The following is a 23,540-nucleotide window of genomic DNA, read 5'->3' on the forward strand; positions in this document are numbered from 1 at the left end:
TGTTTGAGGGGAATGGCTGACAAGCGTTCATGCATCCCCCCCTTTGGATGACTGTAACAAAAACTATCAAGGGGCTGTAAGCATTCATATAGTAACTGATAAGCAGGGCTTTGTTTTTCAGAGTAATGTAGAATAGTTATATGGCATTGTATGGATTTTTATCCTGTTATTTATCTTGCACTTTTTACAGTAGTAGAATATGTTGCAGCTATATTTGTAGTATTTGTAGTAATGTGTGCTTTTCTTTCTTTTTTATTTTCTTTTCAACTGCAAGTGTGAATTGAGAAGACTGTGCTAAATTCTGCCTGCAGGTATATTTGCTACAGTCATGCAGGTTGAAGGCAGGCTTTCAGGAAAAGCACAGATCTTTCTCTTCTGTTTTGCAAAGCTTTTCGATACACCTACAAATTTTATAAATGTGGATCAAAGGGCAGATTCCTGCTTATTGTGCTTTTCCTTATTTTTATAACCTGTTCATCCAAAGGTATATTAATAAATGGGCTTCAAAAGTATTTGTCATTCAGGAAGCAATGGGGAAAATATAAATTAGTGACAGAGCTCTTACCTAAGAGGTTTGAAAGCTTTTAAACTTAGATTAATTGAATGAGTACCTTTTTCTCCATCATGTGATTATCTGTCATATATCAGTCATGTACTACAAGTAAGGCAATTTCTAGCCTGCTTTGTGAGTTAATTCTCTCAGTTAACTCAGTTAAGGTGAAGGTGCTTGGTGCTTTCTCTGTTCATTGTGTTTTTGTCAGAAAGCATAAAGACAAATTCTAGTCTTAGTGTAGCTTCACTGAGCTCAGTACAATTGCAGAAGGGAAAAGAACACAATATCACAATAATTTGGGGAACAAAAAATGGATCAACAGCAGCTTGGAAACACAACAGATTGCAATGGATGCTGTAAATGAACAATTCCTGAAGTGGGCAGAGGAGTGATTAGCACAGTTCCCTGCCTCCATAAGAAGATTCTTTGCTACCCATCTGCCATCCCAAATGCTAGGTCCTGGAAACACCATTTCACACTGCCCACTGATGAAATGATTTACCAGGAAAGAGGAGAGGAACAGCAGTAGAGTTCTGGATTTGGAGTAAACAAGCTCTTCCAAATGTTTTAAAGAGATAAAAATCTCACTACTGAGTCAGTGAGCTACCAGAGAAATAAAATTGCATGGTGCAAGGGAGCCTACAAGGTACAGTGAAATTATGAATTTGTGTTCCCAATAAGACTACTGCATGAATTCATTCTGGTGTTGGGATGAAGAAAATAGGTATGAGTATCTAATGTTTTTTACAAGCTTATCTCTGGTCTAGTAAGGAACAACTTTAACTCAAAAGTTTGTGCAAAAAGCAGCTAGTTCCTTTGTCCTGAGTGCATGTCAAAGATGACAAAATGCAAGGATGTGATTTAGCTCACAGATTTATTTACTCATCAGAGAGCCATCTAGACATAACTTTCATCAGCCCTTAATGATTTCTACTTGGTAGTGGACTGCCACCACCAAACTGCGTCTCCCAAGCACAGCTGGCCTCCAGACCATAAATGTATCTCCTTATATGACTTTTAAACAGGTTGGAGAAAGGCCATGGTGACCTAGGAAACTAGATATGTGCCCATGTTTCTTCAGGAAGTGATTCCCTTATTTTGAAGTTATTTTGGAGTTTGGTTTACTAGGAGGTGAGACTATCACTTCTCTACCCCGTCAACCTTTCTGCTCTGGATATCTGCCTCCCATTTGTCATAGCAGTTAGCTCTACCACCTTCCTCCCACTCCCTTATTATTAATTATATTATTCAAAATACAACCCGTGGAGAAGTGTTCCACAGTCCTGGAGAATGGCTTGAATATATTCTTCTGCAATATTTCCCTTTGCAATGAGTCAGTTTCTGGCTGTGTCAGAATATGGGAGCTTAAAAACCTCTGTACCAAATCCTTTTACGTGCCATTTCAGAACCATTTTATTTCACTTCCAAGGCTGTGCTCTCAATCCACTTTAGCTCTATTCAGCCCCTCCTATGATACTCTAAACAATTTTTCTCCACAGTAATTTCAGGTGGCTGTTTCCAGGCTGCCAGAGAAGACCTCTGTTTTTTGGAGATATCTGCTGAAATTTTGGAGTGGAGGATGCCATAAAGTCTAATAAGGCAGGTCTCTCAGAGGTCCCTGAAGGCAGTAGTTTTTCAATTTCAGCAATACTTCCAAATTTTAACACTGCAAAATGTCTTCAGGCTGAAAATTATAGCTCATTCATACTTGTTTTCAGTTCTTGAATGTCAAGGATCACTTTCCTGCATCTGCCAAGTCCTGTATAGTTTTTGGATGAGGGTCTTCTAACTTAGCCACACTGAAATGTGCCTACCTTAGGTCCTTAATGGTTTGTCACAGTCAGCTTGAATCTCAGAGCTTTAAATGAAATAAGGAGTAGGTGTTTTCAGACTGTCACACCCACACTAGCTATGAGATAGATCTATGATTTACTCAGGCATAAATGTATCCATTAGCTATGCCTGAAGTAGTAAATAAATTGATCTGTGGCCCATTTTCTAGTCTTTCTGGCCCTGAAATAAATAACACAGCGCAATTTGCACCCACACATTCACTCTCTTCCCTCATAGTGGTCTCTTGGGATTGATGCCAAGCATGTGCTGGTCCCTCAGAGAGTTTCAGGGCATGTGAGAAACTAGTACAGTGAGACAAGGGTTCTGTATTATTTGCTACTATAGACATAGTCACCTTTGTTTTCCCCTTACTTGTTGATATGCATCCTTATTTCCACTGTGGTCACTGCCCAGACACTGTGCCACAGGATGAATTACGAGACAAAATGGTAGAGCTGTGCTTTTTTAACAGACCAGCCTCGCTGCTGCTGTGTCTGAGTGCCTTCCAACGATGCATTAACTGACGTGGTTACACATCTGTCAGCAGAGCCCATGACTGTGCTTCATCCTTTCCCTTGCTCCCTCCTTAGGAAGGAAATTATGTAGACATTCAGTACAGTGATTTGTTTTGGGTGGCTGGTGGTGGTTTTGTGCTTGCACTAGAAAAAGCTGTGCTGAAGATGTCTATCTTTTAATTGAAGATTGATGTTTATTATGATGTTAGATCTTGTCATAATTGGCAATGATTTTGGATCAGTCACCTGAAAAGGCTTTGGGTACACAGTCAGCTGTAATGTATCCTGTATATCCCTTGGGTTTAGCCTGCCTGACTAGCCAGGCATAGTCAGGAAATACCAGATTTAACCAGGACTTCCTGATTGCATCAAGGCAACATGGCATTTTTCAGATATATCAGCAGGCCTAAGTGCTTCCCGGAAACCCAGGCCTTTCTGTTTAATCTGCATAATAGTAGAAGTCTGCACCATTTGTGCACAGGACCATAGGAGTGTCAGGAGAGGAAGAAAAAAATCCCACAAGAAGATGTCTGTGTGCTCTTGCCAGAAAATCCACCAGGCATGTGGCAACAGGTGTGGCAGGGAGCAGCCTAAGGGCTGGGAGAGGGCGTGCAGGGATACTGCCTGTCAGAGCCAAGCACTGGCTGAGCACCTCTGTGCCATATGGCACTGTAGTCAGTAAAGTAAACACCTGCTTGTCACACATGAATTAATGCCATTGCTCAGTATTTCTGAGGACCAGAGCTGTTACTCCCACAGAACCAGATGATTATTCATGTTATGAACCAAAATCGCTGGGTAGTTTGAAGATAAGGACTTGTAATTCTATTCCCTCCTAAATGAGGCCTGGGCCAAATCCTACTGAGTTTGTTTGATTGATAGAAGAGATTTTTAAAATTCTGCTGGATTGGATCACATTCTGTAAAAAAGAAAGCGGTAAAAGGAAATGAGTACCAAAACCCATAAACTTTTATATGGGATTTAAGTAGTATGCATCTGTAGAGCAAAATATTCATTTGGGGCTCTGCACAAAGGACTGTACATACTCTGGACTGTGATCTTTTGCTGTAATCAGTGCAAATATGCTTTTGCATTCATTGTAGATATCTTAATTTTTTGACAGGATACTTCAGACTATATTGCATATGTAGCTAAGGATCCTGTTAATCGTAGAGGTAAGTTATAAATATCTATTTGATGTCTGTATTTCCTTTGAGAAACACTAGTTATTCATGCTTTAAGTCAGATAACACCCCCTCCCCTCCTGAAAAACATGAATGTGGAATGTAGCCCAATCAAAGGATGGCCTTTGACAGAGCCATGGAAAGATTGTGTAGCAATAAGAAGCAGCAGTTTGTTTCTCAAGCTTGGAATAAATAGGTCTTGCCTCAAGTTCATACAGATTACAAATAACATACAAATAACACTTTGATTCTCTTCATCTCTGAAATCAAACACTTGCCTTACTTGGCTGTGTAAGCTTCTAGGCAACAGCCAAGTCTTACCTACACCCAATCACTGTGCAAGAGCTGAGCAGTCTTCTGATTAAGTCATCTGATGAGGCAGCTGTATCTGTTAGGTCTTCCCAGTACATGCCTAAGTCTTCCTGGCAGAATCAGATTCTTTATCAAATAACTAGCTTTACAGCCAGCTTGCTGTAATTCTCTTTCTCAGTAAAGTTTTATTCAAGATTGTATTGCTTTAGTAGCAATCAGTCATGGACAGGGCCCTGCTTGTTGATTGTGTTCACTAGGTCTTAATGCAACCTACAAAGCATTTTGTAATGTACCTGAGAATCTGTTTTACTATTCATAGATCATAGAGAGAGAAGAACGGACTATCTCCAAAAAAAAGAAAAGATGTTAAGTACTTCCAACAGGAGGTACTTCTTTCTGGAGAATTCAGACACTTTATCTCCAAAATGCTAATCCTGCAAATCCTCAACTGTCCACCTTACCATCAGCACAACTGACCCAGTAGCTTCCTTATGTAGTCATCTTTAATGATACCTGTAGAATCTGCTGTGTCCATGTGCAGAGATATCCAGACTTGAGGGTATTGGCTCATAAATAATACCTGCCCTAAGCATACTAATATGCTGAACGTAAGTGAAATACCTAGAGAACTTAAACAGAATTGGAGGAAAGGAATAGTCCAGTTCTTTGCAATGCTTGTTCCATTACAATATCCTGTTGGAGAGGCTCCAATGTCAGACTATGGAATGCATGGTGCAGAGCTGCTCTCCAGCCCACCTGCTTTAGCAGTAGCTTTCCTCTAAATCCAAGCCTGATTTAGCTGTTCTGAGAGATCCCAGTCAGTGTAGGGACTAGCACTGTAGACCAAATATTTTCTCTGTAGGGTTTGGAGGAGCCCTGTGCTCTGTCTTCTGTCATGTTCCTCCTGCACTATGGTCTTCCTGTACTATGTTCCTTCTATCTTAAATCCTTAGCTTCCTTTGACTGTTCCTTGTTGAGCTAGGCTATCCTAAACTGAGACATCATCTGAGCACCTGATATTGTTGTCTTCCTTTCATTTATTCAGGTCAAGTAATTTCTTAGTTTTCTTTATAAAAAGATTGACTGTGTAGCATTCCAGCTGCAGTGCACATCCTCCATCCTTCAGATAACTTCTGTACCTCCTTCCTTCATTTTCCTGCAGCTCTTTTAAAAATGTATATGTTAGCTGCATAACAGGGGCTGTCACGAAAGCACAGAATGCACCTTCCTATTTTTTCTTCCTTTTGTCCTCTTCATCAGCTGGTTCCTTCTAAGCCCTTTTTTTGCTGCAGTGAAGCACTGTTACCTCATGTGAAATTCTTTCATGCTGTGATCTTTAAGCCTTCAGCATTATGGCTTTCCTATGGGTGCTTTTCCCCACTCGTCTGTATACATCAGTACTTTGCACATCAGTGACTTTGTATGTCACCTGTATTAAAACACATTCTTTAAAAGGGTCTAATTTACCAAGGGATCTGAATTGCCCTCTTTTACCATCACTTGCCATTCTTTCATTCTTTGTGTTGTCTGCAAATTACTTTAAAAGGGGATTTGTCTTTACCTCTGTGTCTGGTGAAAATGTTACTGCTGCTGTTACTGATGCTACCCTATCACCAATGCTGTAGTATAGCTTGCATATTAGACTCATTTCTTCACAAGGATGGAAAAGCTATCTTCGTGCTTTGCATTCTGGATCTAGCAAGCTCAAGGCTGTCTATTTTCTGCTGTAACATTCACAAGAAATCATCTCTGTGTGAGCCAAACCTTCTCATCCTTTTACAAGAAGCGTATCTCCTACCTGCTGAAAGTCCATTCACGTATCCAAGGAAACAGGTTACTCATTATGTCACCTACTGAAACTACTTAATGACTCATGCTTCATTTCTGCTCCAGAAAGGTTTAGCAGTGAGCAATATCGCCTCCTTAAATTTGCACTCTAGTTATGGAGTGCAAACATTTTAGCTTTGTTTGGCCTAACTACTTTTGGACCACTTTTCCAGAGATAAATGTGCACCTTCCACCGGGGCTGATTGTTCAATGCCAATAGCAGTGTGGCAGAGGTCATAAAAAACCAAATGTCTCACTGCTAGTCAGGGATGTCTGCCTCTGTCTTTGGACACATGGAGGTCCTGTTTTTTTCTGCTGAATCCACTTTCAACATGTAGCCAGGGGCATTTTCCCTGGACGAGGCATTTCAGCTTGATGGCTGGCACAGTAGATGCTCTAAGGTGAGAAGAGAACACCACTGTATATGCTTGGCACTGTCGCTGGTGCCATCTCGTGCTGAATGAGGTGCTGCTGCTGCTGCTGCTGCTGCTGCTGAGGAAGAGACAGCAGACATTCCATATGAGCAACTGCAGGGTTTCTTGGCCCTTTTTCTGGCCTCTCCAGAAGTCTATCCAATATTTCAGCCTCTGAAAAACTAATATCTACACCTACTTAGTCTCCCTGTATTACTTCAGCTAAATGTCGCGACCAACCCTTATTTGTAGGACACTGGCATCCAATGCACTTGGTTCCAGTGAGTTGGACACTGGGCATGTACTAAAATGCAGTTTTTCAACTGAGGAGCTTATATTCAGGTTATTAAAGCAGTCAGGGATGAACAAATCGGTAGCTTTGAGCAAGAACCCACTTTCCTGTGGCAGGACTTGGAAAAGAACCAGTTTGAAATCCAGTCCAGGCTCTAGCCAGTAGACAATATGCTTGTCCAATTCTGAGTATGGAAAATCAACTCACCTTGGCTTCTCTGGATGTCACTGAGATGTTGTTCATTGAGATCTTTAGCTTCCACCTCTTAGCACACATCTATGTTCCCGCTGTGTTGAATTGCAGGAACTCCACAAGTTCACCTCTTTACGTTTTCACAAATGATGAGACCTCCAAGCCATTCTCTGATTTAAAACCAGGACAGATATATCTGCTCAGACAGCTGATAAAGGCTTCTCAGTCTTTATAGGAAGAGAGTTTGTGTTACTATCCTCCCCCTTTACTGCCACAGTGGGTTCAGAGAAGTTGCACATGGGGAAGTTCTGGAGCTAATCAGGTTGCTGGCTCTGCACTCCTCAGCAGCCCTGCAGTTTGCTGGGAGTGTCTCCATGCAAACAAACAGGAAAAGGCTCTAACCTCTGTATTCCTGGAATAAGATCAGGGCTCATTATCTAGGAAGTATCTGCGGACACTGCTCCTCCCTCAGACTGTAATTTGGAAAAAGAGAGCAGCTTGTGAACTTGGGGTGATAAGACATAAAAGTGAAGTAATTAAACTGAGGAAAACAAAAAAAAAAGCTTTTATTGTTATTACCATCTATTAATATTTGTGTAATTTCAATTTAAAGCTTAGAATTCTTACACAATCTATTGCATTCAGGTAATAACAAGTGAAATTTTATGAGTTTTTTTTCTGTTTGTGGGCTTGTTAAAATAGCAGAACAGATTAGGGACCTTGTCTATTGCAGTTAAACATCAGTCCAATTTTATGTAACCTTTAAAAAGTTGTTATTGCCTGAAATTCACTGTATCAAAATTGTGGTTTATTGAAATGTGCACATCACTAATAGAGCAACTAACCTTGACAGTGTAGGTGTTTTGTCATAGGTCATTGCATCCCACCATGACATAAACAGTGATTTTCATGTGTCAACCTTTTTAATTTAGCTTGTCATATACTGGAATGCTGTGATGGCCTGGCCCAGGATGTCATCAGCACCATAGGGCAAGCATTCGAGCTTCGATTTAAGCAGTACTTGCAATGCCCCTCTAAGACACCTACTTTATCTGATAGGTGAGTGCAATCGCAGAAGACAGCTAAAGGACCTTCTTTAGCTTTCAATTTACTTGATAAAATGTGGACAATGTTGCTGGGCACAGACAGGACTTGAATACTTAAAAATTATTTCTTCTGTATTAGTGAAACAGTGTAACAGTGTTTACCTAATGAACATGGAAGAAGTACAGTCAGTTTAAGATAGGCTAAATATGGATTTCACAATGATGTTGAAATGATCATGTGTTTTGTGCTGTAGTTAGTAGGCAGAGATGGATGGCCAAGAATTGTTGTTGTTTGTGCCATTTCCTCATTACTGTCACAGCAGCTGTGTCAGTTTAGATGGAGTAGGTCAGACTGCTGGGATTCCAAAATGACTAATGTTGTTCTAGTATTTCTCATATTAGGGTGATGTTTCTAGGAATGTGATGTATTGCAGGGAGGTTTGACTGCATTGATATCTGGAGGATACAAACTCTCCTTGTGTATGTTCAAAAGGCTGGGATATAGCATTTTGTTTTCTTTAGAGACATGGATTGCTATGTGCTTACTAACATTACTAGAAACCCTAGTAAACTTTTACCCTCTGTAATTTCTTATATCAAAGCAAAACTAGTTAAATTGGGAATATACAATGCTGCTATCCTAATCTGGAAGCATGCTATATTCACATCTCTTGATTTTGTGAGGTTCTTGCAGAATTATATTGGTGATAGAGCAGTCATAACTAAAGACAAAGATTTAGAGCCTAGTTAGTCAATCAAGTCATAGTATTACAAGTGCTATTTTAAGATTAGATAAAGTTGTTTGTTAATGCAGTTTATCATGGTCTTTAAAGCCAAGTTCAAACACACTCTTCTCAGCATAAAGAATTTGGTACATTGCAAAGGAGGTTTATGTCAGTTTGTCTAAACAGAGAAGATTTGACACATGATCCATCATTGCTTCCTGACTTAGAATGGTAGCTGAAGTGTCCCTACGATATGCAGTAGTGATCCCCTGACAGGCAGTCTTAACCTGATGAAAGTGTCTGTAAGTGTCTGCTTTACAAGTAAGAAGCAAAAGAAAGCACTCTCTTTCTTTTAGGACGCAGAGTTTTGAGGACCCATGGACAGAGGAAGATAACGAGGCAACAGAGCATCCCTATTACAACAACATCCCAAATAAAATACCTCCCCCTGGCGGATTCCTTGATGCCAGGCTCAAAACAAGGCTTCTCACTGCTGCAGACACAGCTCAGGTCAGTATAATTTCATTTCTACTCTCCTGCTGATTGATCCAAAATTTTTAAAAGACATGTGTTTTATAGTGGATACCTTGGGACTGTCTGTAATTCACAGCCCTTCCTGTGTGGCCAGTTTCCATCTGAATGGCCATTGCAGATTGAGGGGGCAACACATTAGGCAGGTTCAGAACAAATTAAAGGAGATGAGATCCTCATGGTATTAAAAGATTAACTGGGTTCAAGGAACAGAAATCCACTGGGGGCTACTACATTTGCAGAAACCATGCCTGCTTCAGAGAGTATCAAATAGTGCACATTAAGTGGGAATGATTTAATGCAGAATCATTTAAACAATCTAGTGCAGCCATTACTAACAGTTCATTATGTTAATGACTTGGGAGTGATCAGTATTCAGCCAAGTTCCTAGGTTGGATTTCCACCTCATGTTGAACTAAGGTCAGCTTGAATATTTCTACCAGCACTCCTGTTGAAAGTTTGATTGCAGTATCAATGTAGACCCCTAAGAGGTGTTTTCAGATCCAGCATGACTTTGCTTAAATCCAGAGGGGTCTTGTCTGTAGCCAACATGCTCCCCTCAGTCCCCAAGTCCCCTCATCCCATGGTACCAACGTGAATCTTTCAGCTTATGGTGTTGGGGCTGTCTTCTGGTCCCACATGTGTTTCTGTTGAACACTTTTCTCAGTTACAGGTTGACTCACTACCTGAGTGCAAACCAAAGAAATTATGCATCATTTGGTATCATAGGGGGTAACTAAAAGCAGAAACCAGGGAAGAACACCTGAAGGTCACTGGTAATATCTTACTCTTAAACAAATGTATTTGAGATATATATATATTCTGAAATTATGATGAATTGGAAAGGAAGAGTGAGGGTACACAAAATACGTCCAAAGAAATTGACAGAGCCACTTGTAATGTGTCTGAGCATTTTAAAGGCAATTTAAAAATTCCTTGCACATGTGTCCATTCTAGTCTGCATCAGGAATGGGAGGAGAGCAAATTTATTATCAGAGCCATCACTTAGGAGAAAAATGCAGTGAAGAATGGCATCATGGGCCTGTTAAACAAGGTGAGTTTTGCTACTTTTAGCTGTAATACTGCAGGTGGTCTTGAAGGGCAAAGCATGTGAAAGTCTGGTGTCTCAAAGCCTTAAGGCAATAAACAGAACTTGGTTGATAGGTTCCCTTTGTCTGAGTTTTAGTGTTGATGCCAGTGAAAAGCATTTGATAATTACCTCTGGATAAATTATTAAATGCAGACCTTCATGAAATATTTTCTTCTGTAGAGCAGTTAATGAATAGAATTACCCAGACTTTCAGCTTTCTAACTTTCTATATCTTAAAACCCATGTCTTCTGCATGATCTGTTCTGAAAATGTGACCCACTAGGGTATGCAAAATAGAGTTTTTAAATGAAAAGCCTAAAATGAAAAGTTTAATTCAAAATGTGAAGCAATTTTCTCTACTCAACAAATAGCAAATAGTGTATAATGTTCCTTTTGTTGTCTTTGAATTTCAAGTAATTTCAAAGCACATATAAAGATTTCACCCCATCCAGCTTTATGTAATAATTTACTGTGTTTCTAGGGACACTTTTGTTCAAAGGCCAGAATATATTCCCTATTGTTAATCTGTACACATTTGAGGATTTTATACCTTCTCCCTCTCTCATGACTCCCCAAAAGAATATAATTTTTGAAATTTGCAATCTTTATTTTCAAAGATTTCCTTTCCTCCTGGGAAATAGCCCCACCATACCCTCACTGAAACACAGTTCTGAATCCATTAATTTACACTTTTTCTACTAGATCCAATAATTATTGACTTTATATCTCCCAGGAAATTTTAAACCTGTGGTGATGTGTTGTGATGATAATTGGTCAACACTGTTCTGTCGATTACACAAAAAAAGTCTTGACTTTTCTAGGATCTCTGGATATTTGTAGTATGTCAGAAGAGAAATCAGAAGTAGCACCAACTGGAGAGCTGCCAATATATGTAAACACCCAGCATATAAATAGGGAAGATCTATTGGCACTTCAGGCAGATGCTGAAAGTGCCTTCAGTGGAACAGCAGAGGATGCTCAAGCAAGCAGCCCAGGAAAGGATCTGTTTGACATGAGTGAGTTCCCTTCCTATTTGCTTCCTTTCTAATAAGTGACAAAATATGTTTATGCATCAGTTCAGGATTAAAAAAAAAAAAAAAAGTTTTCAAAATTTTCGAAATTTAGTGTTCCTGGTGTAATTATGGTGAATTTTAATATCCATTGTGGTTTCATATTGGACTGAACTAAAATGGGGGTGGCTGAAGACTTGGAGCTAGTCTGTATAACATCTGAGTTAAGGTTAGTTGCAGTCCATGTTGTCCTTAATATCATGGGCAATTATGTCAGAAGAAAAGTTAATCAGGAAGCTTGCCATACAGGAAAGTAAAGGAGGATGATGTGAAGTAAAGTATGGATGGGTGGAAAATTGTCTTCAGCCTGTCCTGTGAGTATTGTGAGGAAGTCAATGCATATAGGAAAAGCTTTGTGCTACAAGAAATGTAGCATGGAAATTAAAGTACTGACTTACCTCTTACTCTGGATAGGCCTACTGTCCTATCTGTTCCAACTTTGAAGGCAGCTTTTCCTAGATCACAATCATCACCACAGCTGCAAAACCACAGCTTAAGTGTCAGACATAGTTTGGTAGTGGTGCTACTAATACACATTGTTTTCAGCCTTGAGAAGATACATAAGGTGAAGAAATAGTGAAAGCATTTGATGCACAGAAAAATTTCTTGGGTTTTTTACTCTTCCTACCTCAAATAAATTGCTTATCCATGCTTTATTTAATTCAGTTCACATAATTAAAAGGCAGTGAGACAAAGCAGCTGGTGCCTAAAAAATTATTTGTAAAATAAAGTATCTACATTTCTGTTATCTTAGTGTAGGCATGTTTTTGCTGAGATATGGCTCTATTTCTACAGCTCAGTGAGGTGTTCAATTGAAAGAAAGGAGGAGGGAAGAGAGTTGAGAGAGTATCTATCTGTGATTATAGATCTGAAAGGAAAAAAATCTGCTGTTTGAAATCAGGGATGTTAGCTGTTATCAGCCATTGGAATATCAGAGAAAAGTAGTATTAGAAAATGTGCTAATTAGCCCTAAGATGGTAGTTTGTTGAGATAAACATATGTTGGACTCTATGCAGACTGTGGTATAGTGCAGACATTAGTAAGCTACTTTTAATAGCTGGCTGAGATATCGATAAACAGTGACAGCACAATATTTTTCCTTTTTCTTTGAGCTAAACTAGCCTCTGTGGCCCCATGCAAACAGGGCTTTGTACTCCTTGCATCTGAACAATCTGTTCAGAGCTGGTGTATCACTTCACTGTGCTGCTCTCCAGATGTCCTTTTGTAAGCCTAGGGGCACAGAACAACATTTCTTTTGGATATGTACTGGTGGGCCAGATGAAGGTCTTGCAATAGCAAATAGCTTCCAAGAGGTCAGTACAACATGTAACAAAGCGCTGTATGCATCCTCTTTGCTATTTCTGTAAGACTGTTGGGATCCATAATAACACTTTTTTCTACTCAACTCTACAGTTGCACTGAGTTCAGGACTTAGCTGAGGTTTACAATATGCTTCCCCAAAGCTGGTTTTAACTAGGCAAATGGTGTTAAATGTGTTAACCTGTGTCTGTTTTGTGAAGTTCTCTTCCTGGATGGAGGCTAGGAGTAGGCTGAGTGGTGAGGGTGAATGTTCCTTACTAGACATAGCCTTGGGCTGGAGACTCAGTAATGGATAATTTTTAAATGAATGACTTGTTTGAACAGAGACCAGATATGAGTATAATTATGTTAGGTACCCCTATTATGTAATTTATTTGAAATTAAACTGTCTGAAATACCTAGAAAGACTGAAGGAAAGATTTGCCTGCTACCAGATTGTATAAATACAGCTGTTGACAATAGCCACTAGTGAAATAAACCAGTACCTTTCAAAAAATCCTGCCAAGGTTCAGCCTGATTTTTATCAGTATCATTCTGTGCATAATATATATTTTAAACACATTAAACTCCTCAGTCTTAATATATTATATAAATCAGTAAGTCTATTAGTGTATCTTCCCTTATTTTTTTCATAAACAGAAGTGGTTGTAATGCAAAACAAATCCAGTTTAAAATGACCAGAAAATTACCATTTGGCTACATGATTTACATCTGAATGATCCTGCTCTTGTTTCTATTTTCATAACAAGGACCATTTGAAGATGCTCTCAAGAATCAAGCATCTGAGGCTATGTTGAAGAAATCCACCTCCATGGGATGCACCAGTCCTCCTTTATCCAGAGCAGCTGTCCGGACTGAAGCTGAGGAGCTGAGTACAGAGCCATGGTATCAAGGAGAGATGAGCAGGAAAGAAGCAGAACAGCTATTAAAGAAATGTGGAGATTTCCTTGTGAGGAAGAGTACCACGAATCCCGGCTCCTATGTGCTGACAGGCATGCACAAAGGACAAGCCAAGCATCTTCTTTTGGTGGACCCAGAAGGAACTGTAAGCACTGACTTATCACTAACAGATGAGGTTTCTGATTCTACTCATTTTCTCTAAATGCCTTTAATCTTCTTTACAGCTTATTCACACCTTACCATAAGCACCACCTCATATCTCTGATGTGCCGTCACATCTCTAATTCCCTCCCTGATGCCTAGCAGAAGACCTAGCACATGATTTCTGCACACTGCAGGGAGCCTTAGGGACCTGATTCCCAAGCAAGTTAACACTTTGACCACTGCTGTGGTCTTGGTGAAAAGCGCAGCTAAGCCACTTCAGCATTCTTGCTAAAGGAAGGAGGTTTGGCTAGCCTGCTTGGCTTCTCTGTTATCTGGGATATGGACCAGGCCCTCTGTGTTTCTCTGCATGTATGCCCAGGAGAGAATCAGGGTAAACCTGTTCCATTTCTTTGCTGCAAATAGACTCCCTCAGCTGATGAAGGGATGGTCCCCACAGCAGGATGGAGGGGGCAAGGGAGCTCTAGTTTTCTGTAGCTGTCCTGTCCTGCTTCTGCAGAGGCATAAACTCTTCAGAGAGATTGAAATCATTGTCATGAGTTTTATTCCTGACTCCTGGTAGCTGCAAATAGGCAACTCCTTTTCCTCTATAAAGGACAGCTTTAGGTAACCAGCCCCAAGGTAAGTGAGAAACTCCCATAAAGGAGTTGGCCTGTTGGCATCTGAGCTGAGAAAGCTGTGGCAGGATTACATCAGTCCTGCAGATCCCTATTGCAGTGGTGAGGAGCGTCCATGGTACTTGTTGCAATTAGTTACATTTGCCACATGAGGCCAGTCAAAGAATGATTTTGCACTTTTGAGACGCCAGTTGCCTAGTCCTGGGTTTGATGGGTACAACAGCCCAGGGGAGTGGCTTAATGCCGCTTGAGGGGTGCAGCCTCGTTTGCTAAAATTTGCCAAGTTTTGTGACTCGTGCAACAAGGTAGCCTAGTTCTTTTCCTCATGAACCCAGAAACAGCTGTTACAGGCTACTGCATGGGAAACACTGCTGTGAGACCTGGCAAGTGCAGGAATGCTGTGTCCCACCGGGAGCTCTGCTGCAGTGCGGACTGGCTTGGAGTACTCAGGTCCTGTGATGACTTCCAGGGCATTTTTTTCCTGTGCAGGTTGGAGGGGCTCCCCCATCTTTGCTGCTCTGCCTCTAGTGCATCTCTAATTTGCTGACCTCCTTGGTTAGGGACCTGCTTGTTGTCTGCACCTATCCTTCCCTCAGCCTGCTTGTATCATCATGGCCCAAATGTCTCTGAGATGCCTGGCTCAGGAGGCACTGTTCCAGAACACTGATTTTATGCAACTGTGGTTACTTACAGACAGCTGTGCTGTCTGTATGATTTGTGGGATCTTGACACAGCTTCTGAGCAGCCCTATTTGCAACTTGTCAAAGTGGAGAATCATCAATAACATGCCAGTCTGTGGCCAGCCACCACAGTGTGCCAGTGGCTTGTATTTCATCTGCATGGTCTCAGCGGGATTGTTCTTGAAGACTGATTCACACAAAGGCTGCCTGAAAATTAATTTCACACACAGTACCCAGTGACACGTAACAGGTCTTAAGGGTGTTTCTCAAAACAGAGTTAACTGTCCAGTTGCTTCTGCTCTCATCCAGCTAACAAAAGAGTAAAAATAGGAAAAAGAGATCCCTCATTCAGACAACGGATGCTTAAAATGGAGGATTGCAGGATTTTTCTACATTTAGAATTAGACCTCTGGTGATGGTAGAGTGTCTAACTTATGGTGAGAACATCTCAGAATACAGATAAGTAAAGTTAGTGCTTTTTTAAAGATATCTTTTCATTTTAAAATTATAGTTTAATTTTAGAGACAGTGACATTTCAAAGCAGAATGCTTCAGAAATTGGGAGAGACTTTTGGTTTCCTTCAGTGATATAACTATGTGTAGACTGACCAGAAAGCATCATATACCATCAAAGTTATTTGTTTTCTTTTTTTTTTTTTAATCCTGTGACATACTGTGTTAAACTTCTAGCAATTTTACAGAACTTAATGTTGAAACTGAATTATTTCAGGAGGGGTGTCCACCATAGCATAAGATGACTTTTGAAAGTTTTAACACAAGTTTTTCTCTCTTCCTGAGAATAGGAAAGGAAAGGAAAATAGACAACATTTCTTACTCAGAGCAGTGCTCACAGGCATTTGATTGAAGGGGTGTAGAGCCAGCCCTACACAAAGTTTTAGTGCAACATGCTTGCTTGAGGTGAATCTGTGCTCTGCCTGTAGCAGTTGTATGCCTAACTCATTTGCAACATAGGAAGGAAATGTTTTGTGAATATGTGGCTAAATAATTAGAGATTGCTTTGTAATATAGATTAGTTTTTGGGTTCAGATAATTTTGACTGTTTTATCCTGCAATATCAATTTCCTCTTATCATGGGTGGAATTTTGCATACCAGCAGGATGCTGCTACAGAGGTCTGGCATGTGGGTTGGAAAAATGATTTTTCCTGCCCTGAAGTGTTTCAGTTCTGAAGGCACAGGGATGTATGTGCATCGTAGGACAAACCCAAGCTAAGCACATATGGTGGATGGATCACTTTCTAGGAAGAGAATTTTTGAGAGTGGAAGAAGAAAAGCACAAAAATGCTGAAGTGTACGAAGAAGCTGTTTTCTGACATATCTGGCATGATAGCTCTTCCTAATTAAAAAGGTACAAACATCTCAAAGTAGGTAGTCCTTTGAAGAAGAAAAATCTGACTTACAGTGAAACAAAATCATGAAGAGATGTTTTCAAGCAGACCTATTCAGAAAGAGTAATAAGAGTAGGCTGGTCCATGGAACTGCATGCAAAATATTTATTTGGTGAAAATAGGGGGAGTGAGAGAGAAAACAGAAGCCACACTGCATAAGTGCCAAATTTCCACCAATTTTGATGGAAGAGAGACCAGTTTCTAAAATATGATTTTGTCATTTTATTCTTAGATAATTTTGGTGTTAAGCTAAGGGAAAAGTACCTTACTCTTTAATCTGTCTTCTTGCATCTTTTTTTTGAAGGTTCGTACAAAAGATCGTGTCTTTGACAGCATAAGTCATCTCATCAACTATCACCTTGAGAATAATTTGCCTATAGTTTCTTCAGTGAGTGAACTCTGCCTGCAACAGCCTGCTGAAAGAAAACACTGACTCCAGATAACTCTTTTAGTTATTGCAACTTGCAAGCTATAACTCATAGAAATTGCAGATTTGAAAGGAAAATGTACATTAAAAAACCCCCACATAGTCACATACATTTCACAAGTATGTTTTAAATTTAAGAAGCCCCATTTCATATGGTCCACTTGAACATTTTCAATGCTTTATGTGACATGAAATCACATCAGAAACCTTTCTTAAAAGTAATTTCACCAAAATTGTTCAGATTCTCTAATGTGAATGTTGATAGTGTATATACACATTATATATATAAATACAGTATATATTTATATTTTTCAAGTCAGTCTGTTGACAGTATAAAACTATCTTCTGTGCCATGTGTTTTTACCAAAAGAAAAATAACAAGTGTGATTGTTCAGATAAAAAAATAAATTCAGCAGTCTCAATTTCTTGAGAAATTTAATATTACAAATCTTATTTCTGATTTTACCTAAGAAGCACAACTATGGGGATTACAGATGGATTATGCTAGTTAACCATGGAAGGAATCTGAATTCAGTAACTAGTATTCCAACTCAGAAATTTAGCATAAAATGTTTTTTAAAAGCATTATTCACAGTCACTGATATCAAAAGGATTTTATCTTTCTGACGTCAAGTTTGAATTCTTATATGATGCTATTCAAACCATTTGTATCTTACTTTAACAAAGATTTGGTGTGATCTCTATGTGTACGAGGTGTGTGCTTAGATTTTTCTAATGATATTGTAACAGTATACTGTAACTTCAATTTTTTAATTTCAGTGCTAAGGTTATTTATGAGTAGTTCTCCGCTTATGGTGAAGATCTAGGTGTCCTTGAACTAACAGTCTCAAACAAGATGTTGCATACTGATTAGACAAGTTCAAATAACTTGTGTTTAATAGGCTTAATATAAGATGTACATGACTGTTCAAAGACATATCTGAAAAATCTTTTCTTCTTGTAAGCAGTGAAAACTCTCTGAACTCAGTGGTCAGTTTTGCAAATGATGTCACTTGCATTTACTTGCCAAAGCATAACTTCATTTTGGCCTTCAGCAAGTGATAGGCATTGGGAAGATACTGTTTTTCTCTAAATATCAAGTTTAAAAAATACACATACAATAAAGACACATTTCTGGCAGCAATGCCCTTGACTTTTGGTACTGGGAAATGCTTTAAGGGATGTTTGTACTGTTCACATTTAAACATTATATAAAGTTATTTTCCCATTCTATGAATCTTATTATGAGTCAAATTCAATAGACTCAGTTCCTGTAAATGCAATGCTTGTGCCAGAGTCAAGATTTAGCCTTCAGCAATCCAAGGTCTTCTCTAGCACCAGTCTCTCAAATCAAATCTTCAGACCTGATTCATAAAAACTCAGCAGGGTAAGTCTAGGTTAAGTACCTGCCTACCCTACAGTATACTTAAAGTTACATTTGGTTCTAAGAATTTGAAAATTTGTCACACCATAATCAAACTGACTAAATAATTCACTTAGAATATATTCAGCAGGACTATCATGTTAAAATTCCAAAATAACTTTCTTGTACCTTCTGCTTTTAAATATGGTGAAGTTGCAACTTGAAAGTTTGATTTTGAGCAATCTGAAAACTGAAAATTATTGAGACACCGAAGACTAATCATGCACCTATGTAAAAATACACTTCATTCTGTAACTAGGACAACCAGAAGCCAAACTAAGACATTAGTGAACCAAATGCTTGTGATTAATTTTACTAAAGGTAGTTATTATTTGATATTTCTAGGTCTGAATGGTAGCTGAGAGCTAAGGAGAGCCATTAAATGCTGAATTCAACCCAGATCAGTATGGCACTGCGTTTAGTGGAATTCTTAAAATTTTGTTTTACTAGGCTGGGAGTGGCAAGGAAATAGGAACAGATCTTATATGCCAAAGGAGTATCCACCAAAATGACTTTGAGAGTCTCACAAAATGACTTTATTTACCCATGTCTCACCATATTCCAGTTTAAATTTTTTCAGCTGCCACTTTTTTTTTCATATATAATGCTTGTTATTCCATGCTCTAACCTTCCTGTAGCCATGACCTGGGAAGTTTTCACTGTGATATCACTACCTATAAGAGAAGGTGTCTTTTTATCTTCGAATATTGCATATCATTTCAGTTAAAAGTCTGTTGCATAACCCTCTTAGGTGTCTTCAAGAAACCCACCTGCTTCCTATGTCCATTTTGGATTCCTAAATATCCTGCAAAAATGTGACAAGATTTGGGTGTATGAATTTAAGGCACTAAATATACACCAAAATAGTTATCTTAATTTTTTTACTACTTTCCTAGCTGTAGCTTTAATAACTTAGCAGCCACTTAGCTGCATGTTTTGGAAATTAAAGCTGATGCCAAGGAGACACAAAATGAAACTGCTTGACAGAAATACTGAATTTCCCAGACTATATTTCACAAACCGTGCCTCCAGGGGAATGTGGCTATTTTGAGCTGCTCTGTCAGCACAGCCAATTTGCCCTGCTCAGCATATCCTCTGGTGATGCAAAGGGTGCACACATCGTGCCTAGATGCCCTGTGTTCGAGACAGCAGCACTGCGACAGTGCCTGCCCACACGGTGGGCTGCCAGCACATCCTGCCTGGCCACACATGAGCACACAGAGGCTTTTCTACATCACTGGGAGCCACACAGTCTCACAACTGTCCAGAAAGGAAGAGCATGTGTGCTGCTCAATACTCTGTTTGTGGATCCAGCCATGTTTTTGTCTCTGTTGCTCTGGTGGATTTGGCTTTCCCCTTTATGAAAAGGGCAAATAAACTGTAAAGCTGTTTGGATAGCGGCTCCAAACCAGTTGTCATTAGACCAACTGGTTTCACCAAGAACTAATTGAACCTGCTAGAGTGGCTGGGCTCACTTCTGTGAGGAGCCAATGCTGCCACCAATTTAAGAGAAGTAAAGGTAGTAAGATAGATTTAAATGCTGAGAAGTTAGCTGAAAACCTGACAACTGACAGCATAAAAATGTGAGTCTTTTAATGTTCACCTCTGGTTTGGAGTACTTCACCTTTTTGATTATATTTTATGCAATCTCAAAGACTAGATATTTGCTTGTGGTAATTCACTACTTGACTTCAAGAAGTGGGATTTTACTGAATGAAGAACATTTCTAGACTCAATAGAAATCACTGAGATTAGGTGATATTATAGTATCTTTTGTTGTTTTTCCAGTGAATAGCTGAGAAGTCAGAACTGGAACTCTAAATATCCTGCAAGACTGTCTACATTGTCTACATTGGTTTTGAGTCTTATCTGATTAACAGTTTTGATTTCAGTCGTGTTGCAACTATAGGAATCAATGACTAAACAAAGAACACTTATATGTTAACCATATGATTTTGATTACTTTTTATTGTGGATCTAGACTAATTATTGAGCTAATAGAATTCATCCAATGTTGCTGGCAGTGATAGGCTGCACATCTAGGTACACTCATGTTCCCAAACTATTCATTATTTCATATGCTTCAGAAGCATTGAAACCTGAAAATATGATCTGAAAACTGAATTACCTTCTGACAAATGGGAGTTTGCTCAGAGTGAGAAATTGCAGCTTCCCTTTCCTTAATGCAAGAAGAGAATGTTCAAACTAACCATACCTGGCTGGTCACCATATGAGAAGATGCAATTTCCATGGCTTAATGCCTGCCTTTTTGCCCAGTTATACAGTTGTTTCACTCCACTTCATTTCCTACAGGGTTCACAATGGTAGGTAACACTGGTTCTGCCAAAACCTGTCTGCCAGATATTCAATAAAAGCTTGAACAAAGGACATAGTCCTGGGACCAAGACTTCAGTGCAAAATGTGCAAATGGAACAAAATGTTTTACAGTCTGGTAAATGTCACCTGCCAGCACTAAGTTTTCTATAGCCTATATTCATATTTTTTCCACACTGTGGAATAATTTACTCACATTTCTTATCACCATGGTCCCCAGGCATCATATGCAGTAAGATGAGGAGAATTAAAAAAAAAATAATTATACTGTAATGTGATTGCTGCTGGCACATCAGTACCAGATATAATGTATTAATAATCATTAATTAATTATCATCAATTAATCATAAACATTTGATAACCATCAAAGTTTTCCACTTTCTAGAAAATTTGCAGTTATCAGAGGGATAATTGGAATTTGTGAATACTCTGAAAAAAGATTACAAATTCCAATTTCAAGACTTCTTTCTTAGCTTCCAATGTTTATCCAAAATAAGTAGAACCAAGAATTTATATTAAGTAAACCATAATCCATATTTGCATAAATGAAGTCTAAGATGAAGTAAGAGACATAGTTCCCTTTTTATCTGCCTGAGGGTTTCAAAATATGTCTGCATAAAATCTAAATTCAGACATACCTTAGTGTACTGTCAAAACTGCTTTGACTTACATGGTCTCTTTTGCTCAAGCTGAGGTTTTCACTCTTCACACATTCATGTGAATTTCAAAGCTGTCAAAATAGTTGGTGAATTTCCACTTAGTGCTCTGTGATCAGCTGGACTTTACTCACTCACATACAGTGTCTGTGGACCTTGGTCATATCTGCATTGGATGCAGCTGGAATGAGGGCATGCCCATGGAAAAGATAACATGGACATACAATTTGCCTGCAGTTAAGCAGAGGCTTGGATAGAGAATGAAAAGCTGTCTTGGGAGAGAAAACTTCAGGGATAAGAAATGCGAAGCCTGGAAACATGAGCCAGTAGGCATTTACACCACTAATGAGAATGGAGAGTTGTTGCCAAATTATAAGCATGCTAATTGGTTGATAGAGTTAAAGCAGAACCTCTGGGGATACAAAGCCTACTGCTCATCTCTTATTGAGACATTTATGTTCACAAGCCCTGATCTGTTCCTCTGCACACTCCAAAGTAAACATCTCCTAAGGCTTCCAGGGAGAAAATGCAGGGCTTTTTTTTTTTTTTTTTGTCTCAGTAATGGGGATAATATTTCAGAGCTACACATTTCTAGCAAAAGCAGCATACAAAGAGTGTTTCAACCTTATTTGACAACACAACAGGTCATGGAAACCAAAAGAAGAAAGAAGCTAGAACTAGATGACTCATTCTGCTACCCTACTGTGTAAGAGAGAGTGCAGATGACTCAGAAAACAAAGGTAGCCTCAGAATTTGAGATTAAGATGCAGAGTTACACTTTATGTAGCTGTCATGAAGATCAAATAAAGTCCAGGTCAAATGGAAGCTTTTTCCAGCAGTCCTCCTGCTTCTTCCATGAGGAACATGACATCAAACACACCCAGGCATACATTAATTCAAAATTACATTAAATTTTCTATTAAGTGAAGAATGTGAAGATTATAATTAGTATATATTTGTGTCCTTTTTGTCTGGATTGCTGTGATAACTGCTTCTTAGTAAAGTCCTGCAGAGTTAAAACTTGAAAGAAGCTAGGTTTCTTCTTTTGCGGTAAATGTTTTTCTTTGCATTGTGTGGGCAGCAACAACAAAATTAAAAAGTGACTATTTTGCTGTAAAAAGAAGTTTTATTGTACAATTGTTATTTAATAATATTTATTACTTTTAGAAACATTTTTAACTGAGAATTGCAGGAAAAATAATGTATGTGGAAATATTGTGATAATTTATATTCCTAACCACTTCTGTGAATCTCAAGTCTTTGCCTCTCTGCTGACTGTGATATTTTAGCTTTAGAGACAAATTTTGCCTCTGAGGAAGTCCTTGAGCAATGTAGTTTGGAATATAAGTGTCATGCAACTGTTTTCTGATTATTCAGTTTGTATATGTTTAAGCAAAGTAATAAAACAGTGAGCACTATTACTAGATTGAAATGCATGTAAAGTGGGCTTGAGTCTATTCTCTTATGCTCAGGTTCCTTAATGGAGTTTATTTGCTGGGTTTGGGATTGGGCTTGGGAGCCCAATCTGCATCTTGTGCCTTCCAACCTGAAGGGAGGCACCTTTTGGGGCAGAATATGTGCCATTTCAAAAGGTTCACCTGGATACTGAATATTAGTAAGTCAATCAATTGCTCAACCCAGTAGAATCAGGGATGAACAATTTCAGAGGGCCAAATAGCACATGAGGACCTGGACCTCAGCTACAGTGACCTTACACCACCACAGGAGCTCCATGTTCTTTGACAGAGACAACACACGTTTGTTTTCAACAAATACTTTTGCAAAAACACGCAGGTGTTAACACAGGCCCTCCTTCTGAGCCAGATGATGCCCTGTCCTGTAAAGGTAGCTTTCCTGCTTGGCACACTGAAGAGGTGAGAATAGAAAAGGGTAGTGCACTCCATGATGTGTCCGTGGGGACTGGCTGCAAGGACAAGAGCAGCCCCTTTGTGTGCTGTGGAGAGGACAATGTTGTCTCCATGTCAGCAGGAAGCTTAGCTCTGCTGAGCTCTAACCCCAGTCCTCTTCCTCC

The 23,540-nt window shown here is 39.2% G+C and overlaps 1 protein-coding gene across 8 annotated transcripts in view; it reads left to right on the top strand.

Moving 5' to 3' along the window:
• Positions 1–22,944, top strand: part of SHC3 (SHC adaptor protein 3) — a 59,366-nt gene extending 36,422 nt beyond the window's left edge. For all 8 annotated transcript variants that reach the window (XM_077171791.1, XM_077171793.1, XM_077171792.1 and 5 more), the window contains 7 exons: positions 4,025–4,076; positions 8,054–8,180; positions 9,249–9,402; positions 10,381–10,477; positions 11,335–11,529; positions 13,653–13,948; positions 16,973–22,944. In XM_077171791.1, coding sequence (XP_077027906.1) covers positions 4,025–4,076; positions 8,054–8,180; positions 9,249–9,402; positions 10,381–10,477; positions 11,335–11,529; positions 13,653–13,948; positions 16,973–17,101 — 1,050 coding nt within the window. In that variant the 3' untranslated portion in view covers positions 17,102–22,944. The remainder of the gene's footprint in view (positions 1–4,024; positions 4,077–8,053; positions 8,181–9,248; positions 9,403–10,380; positions 10,478–11,334; positions 11,530–13,652; positions 13,949–16,972) is intronic.
• The last annotated feature ends 596 nt before the right edge of the window (positions 22,945–23,540 follow it).

Source organism: Agelaius phoeniceus, chromosome Z (genome assembly GCF_051311805.1).
Source record: "Agelaius phoeniceus isolate bAgePho1 chromosome Z, bAgePho1.hap1, whole genome shotgun sequence".
In the NCBI taxonomy this organism is placed as follows: Eukaryota; Metazoa; Chordata; class Aves; order Passeriformes; family Icteridae; genus Agelaius; species Agelaius phoeniceus.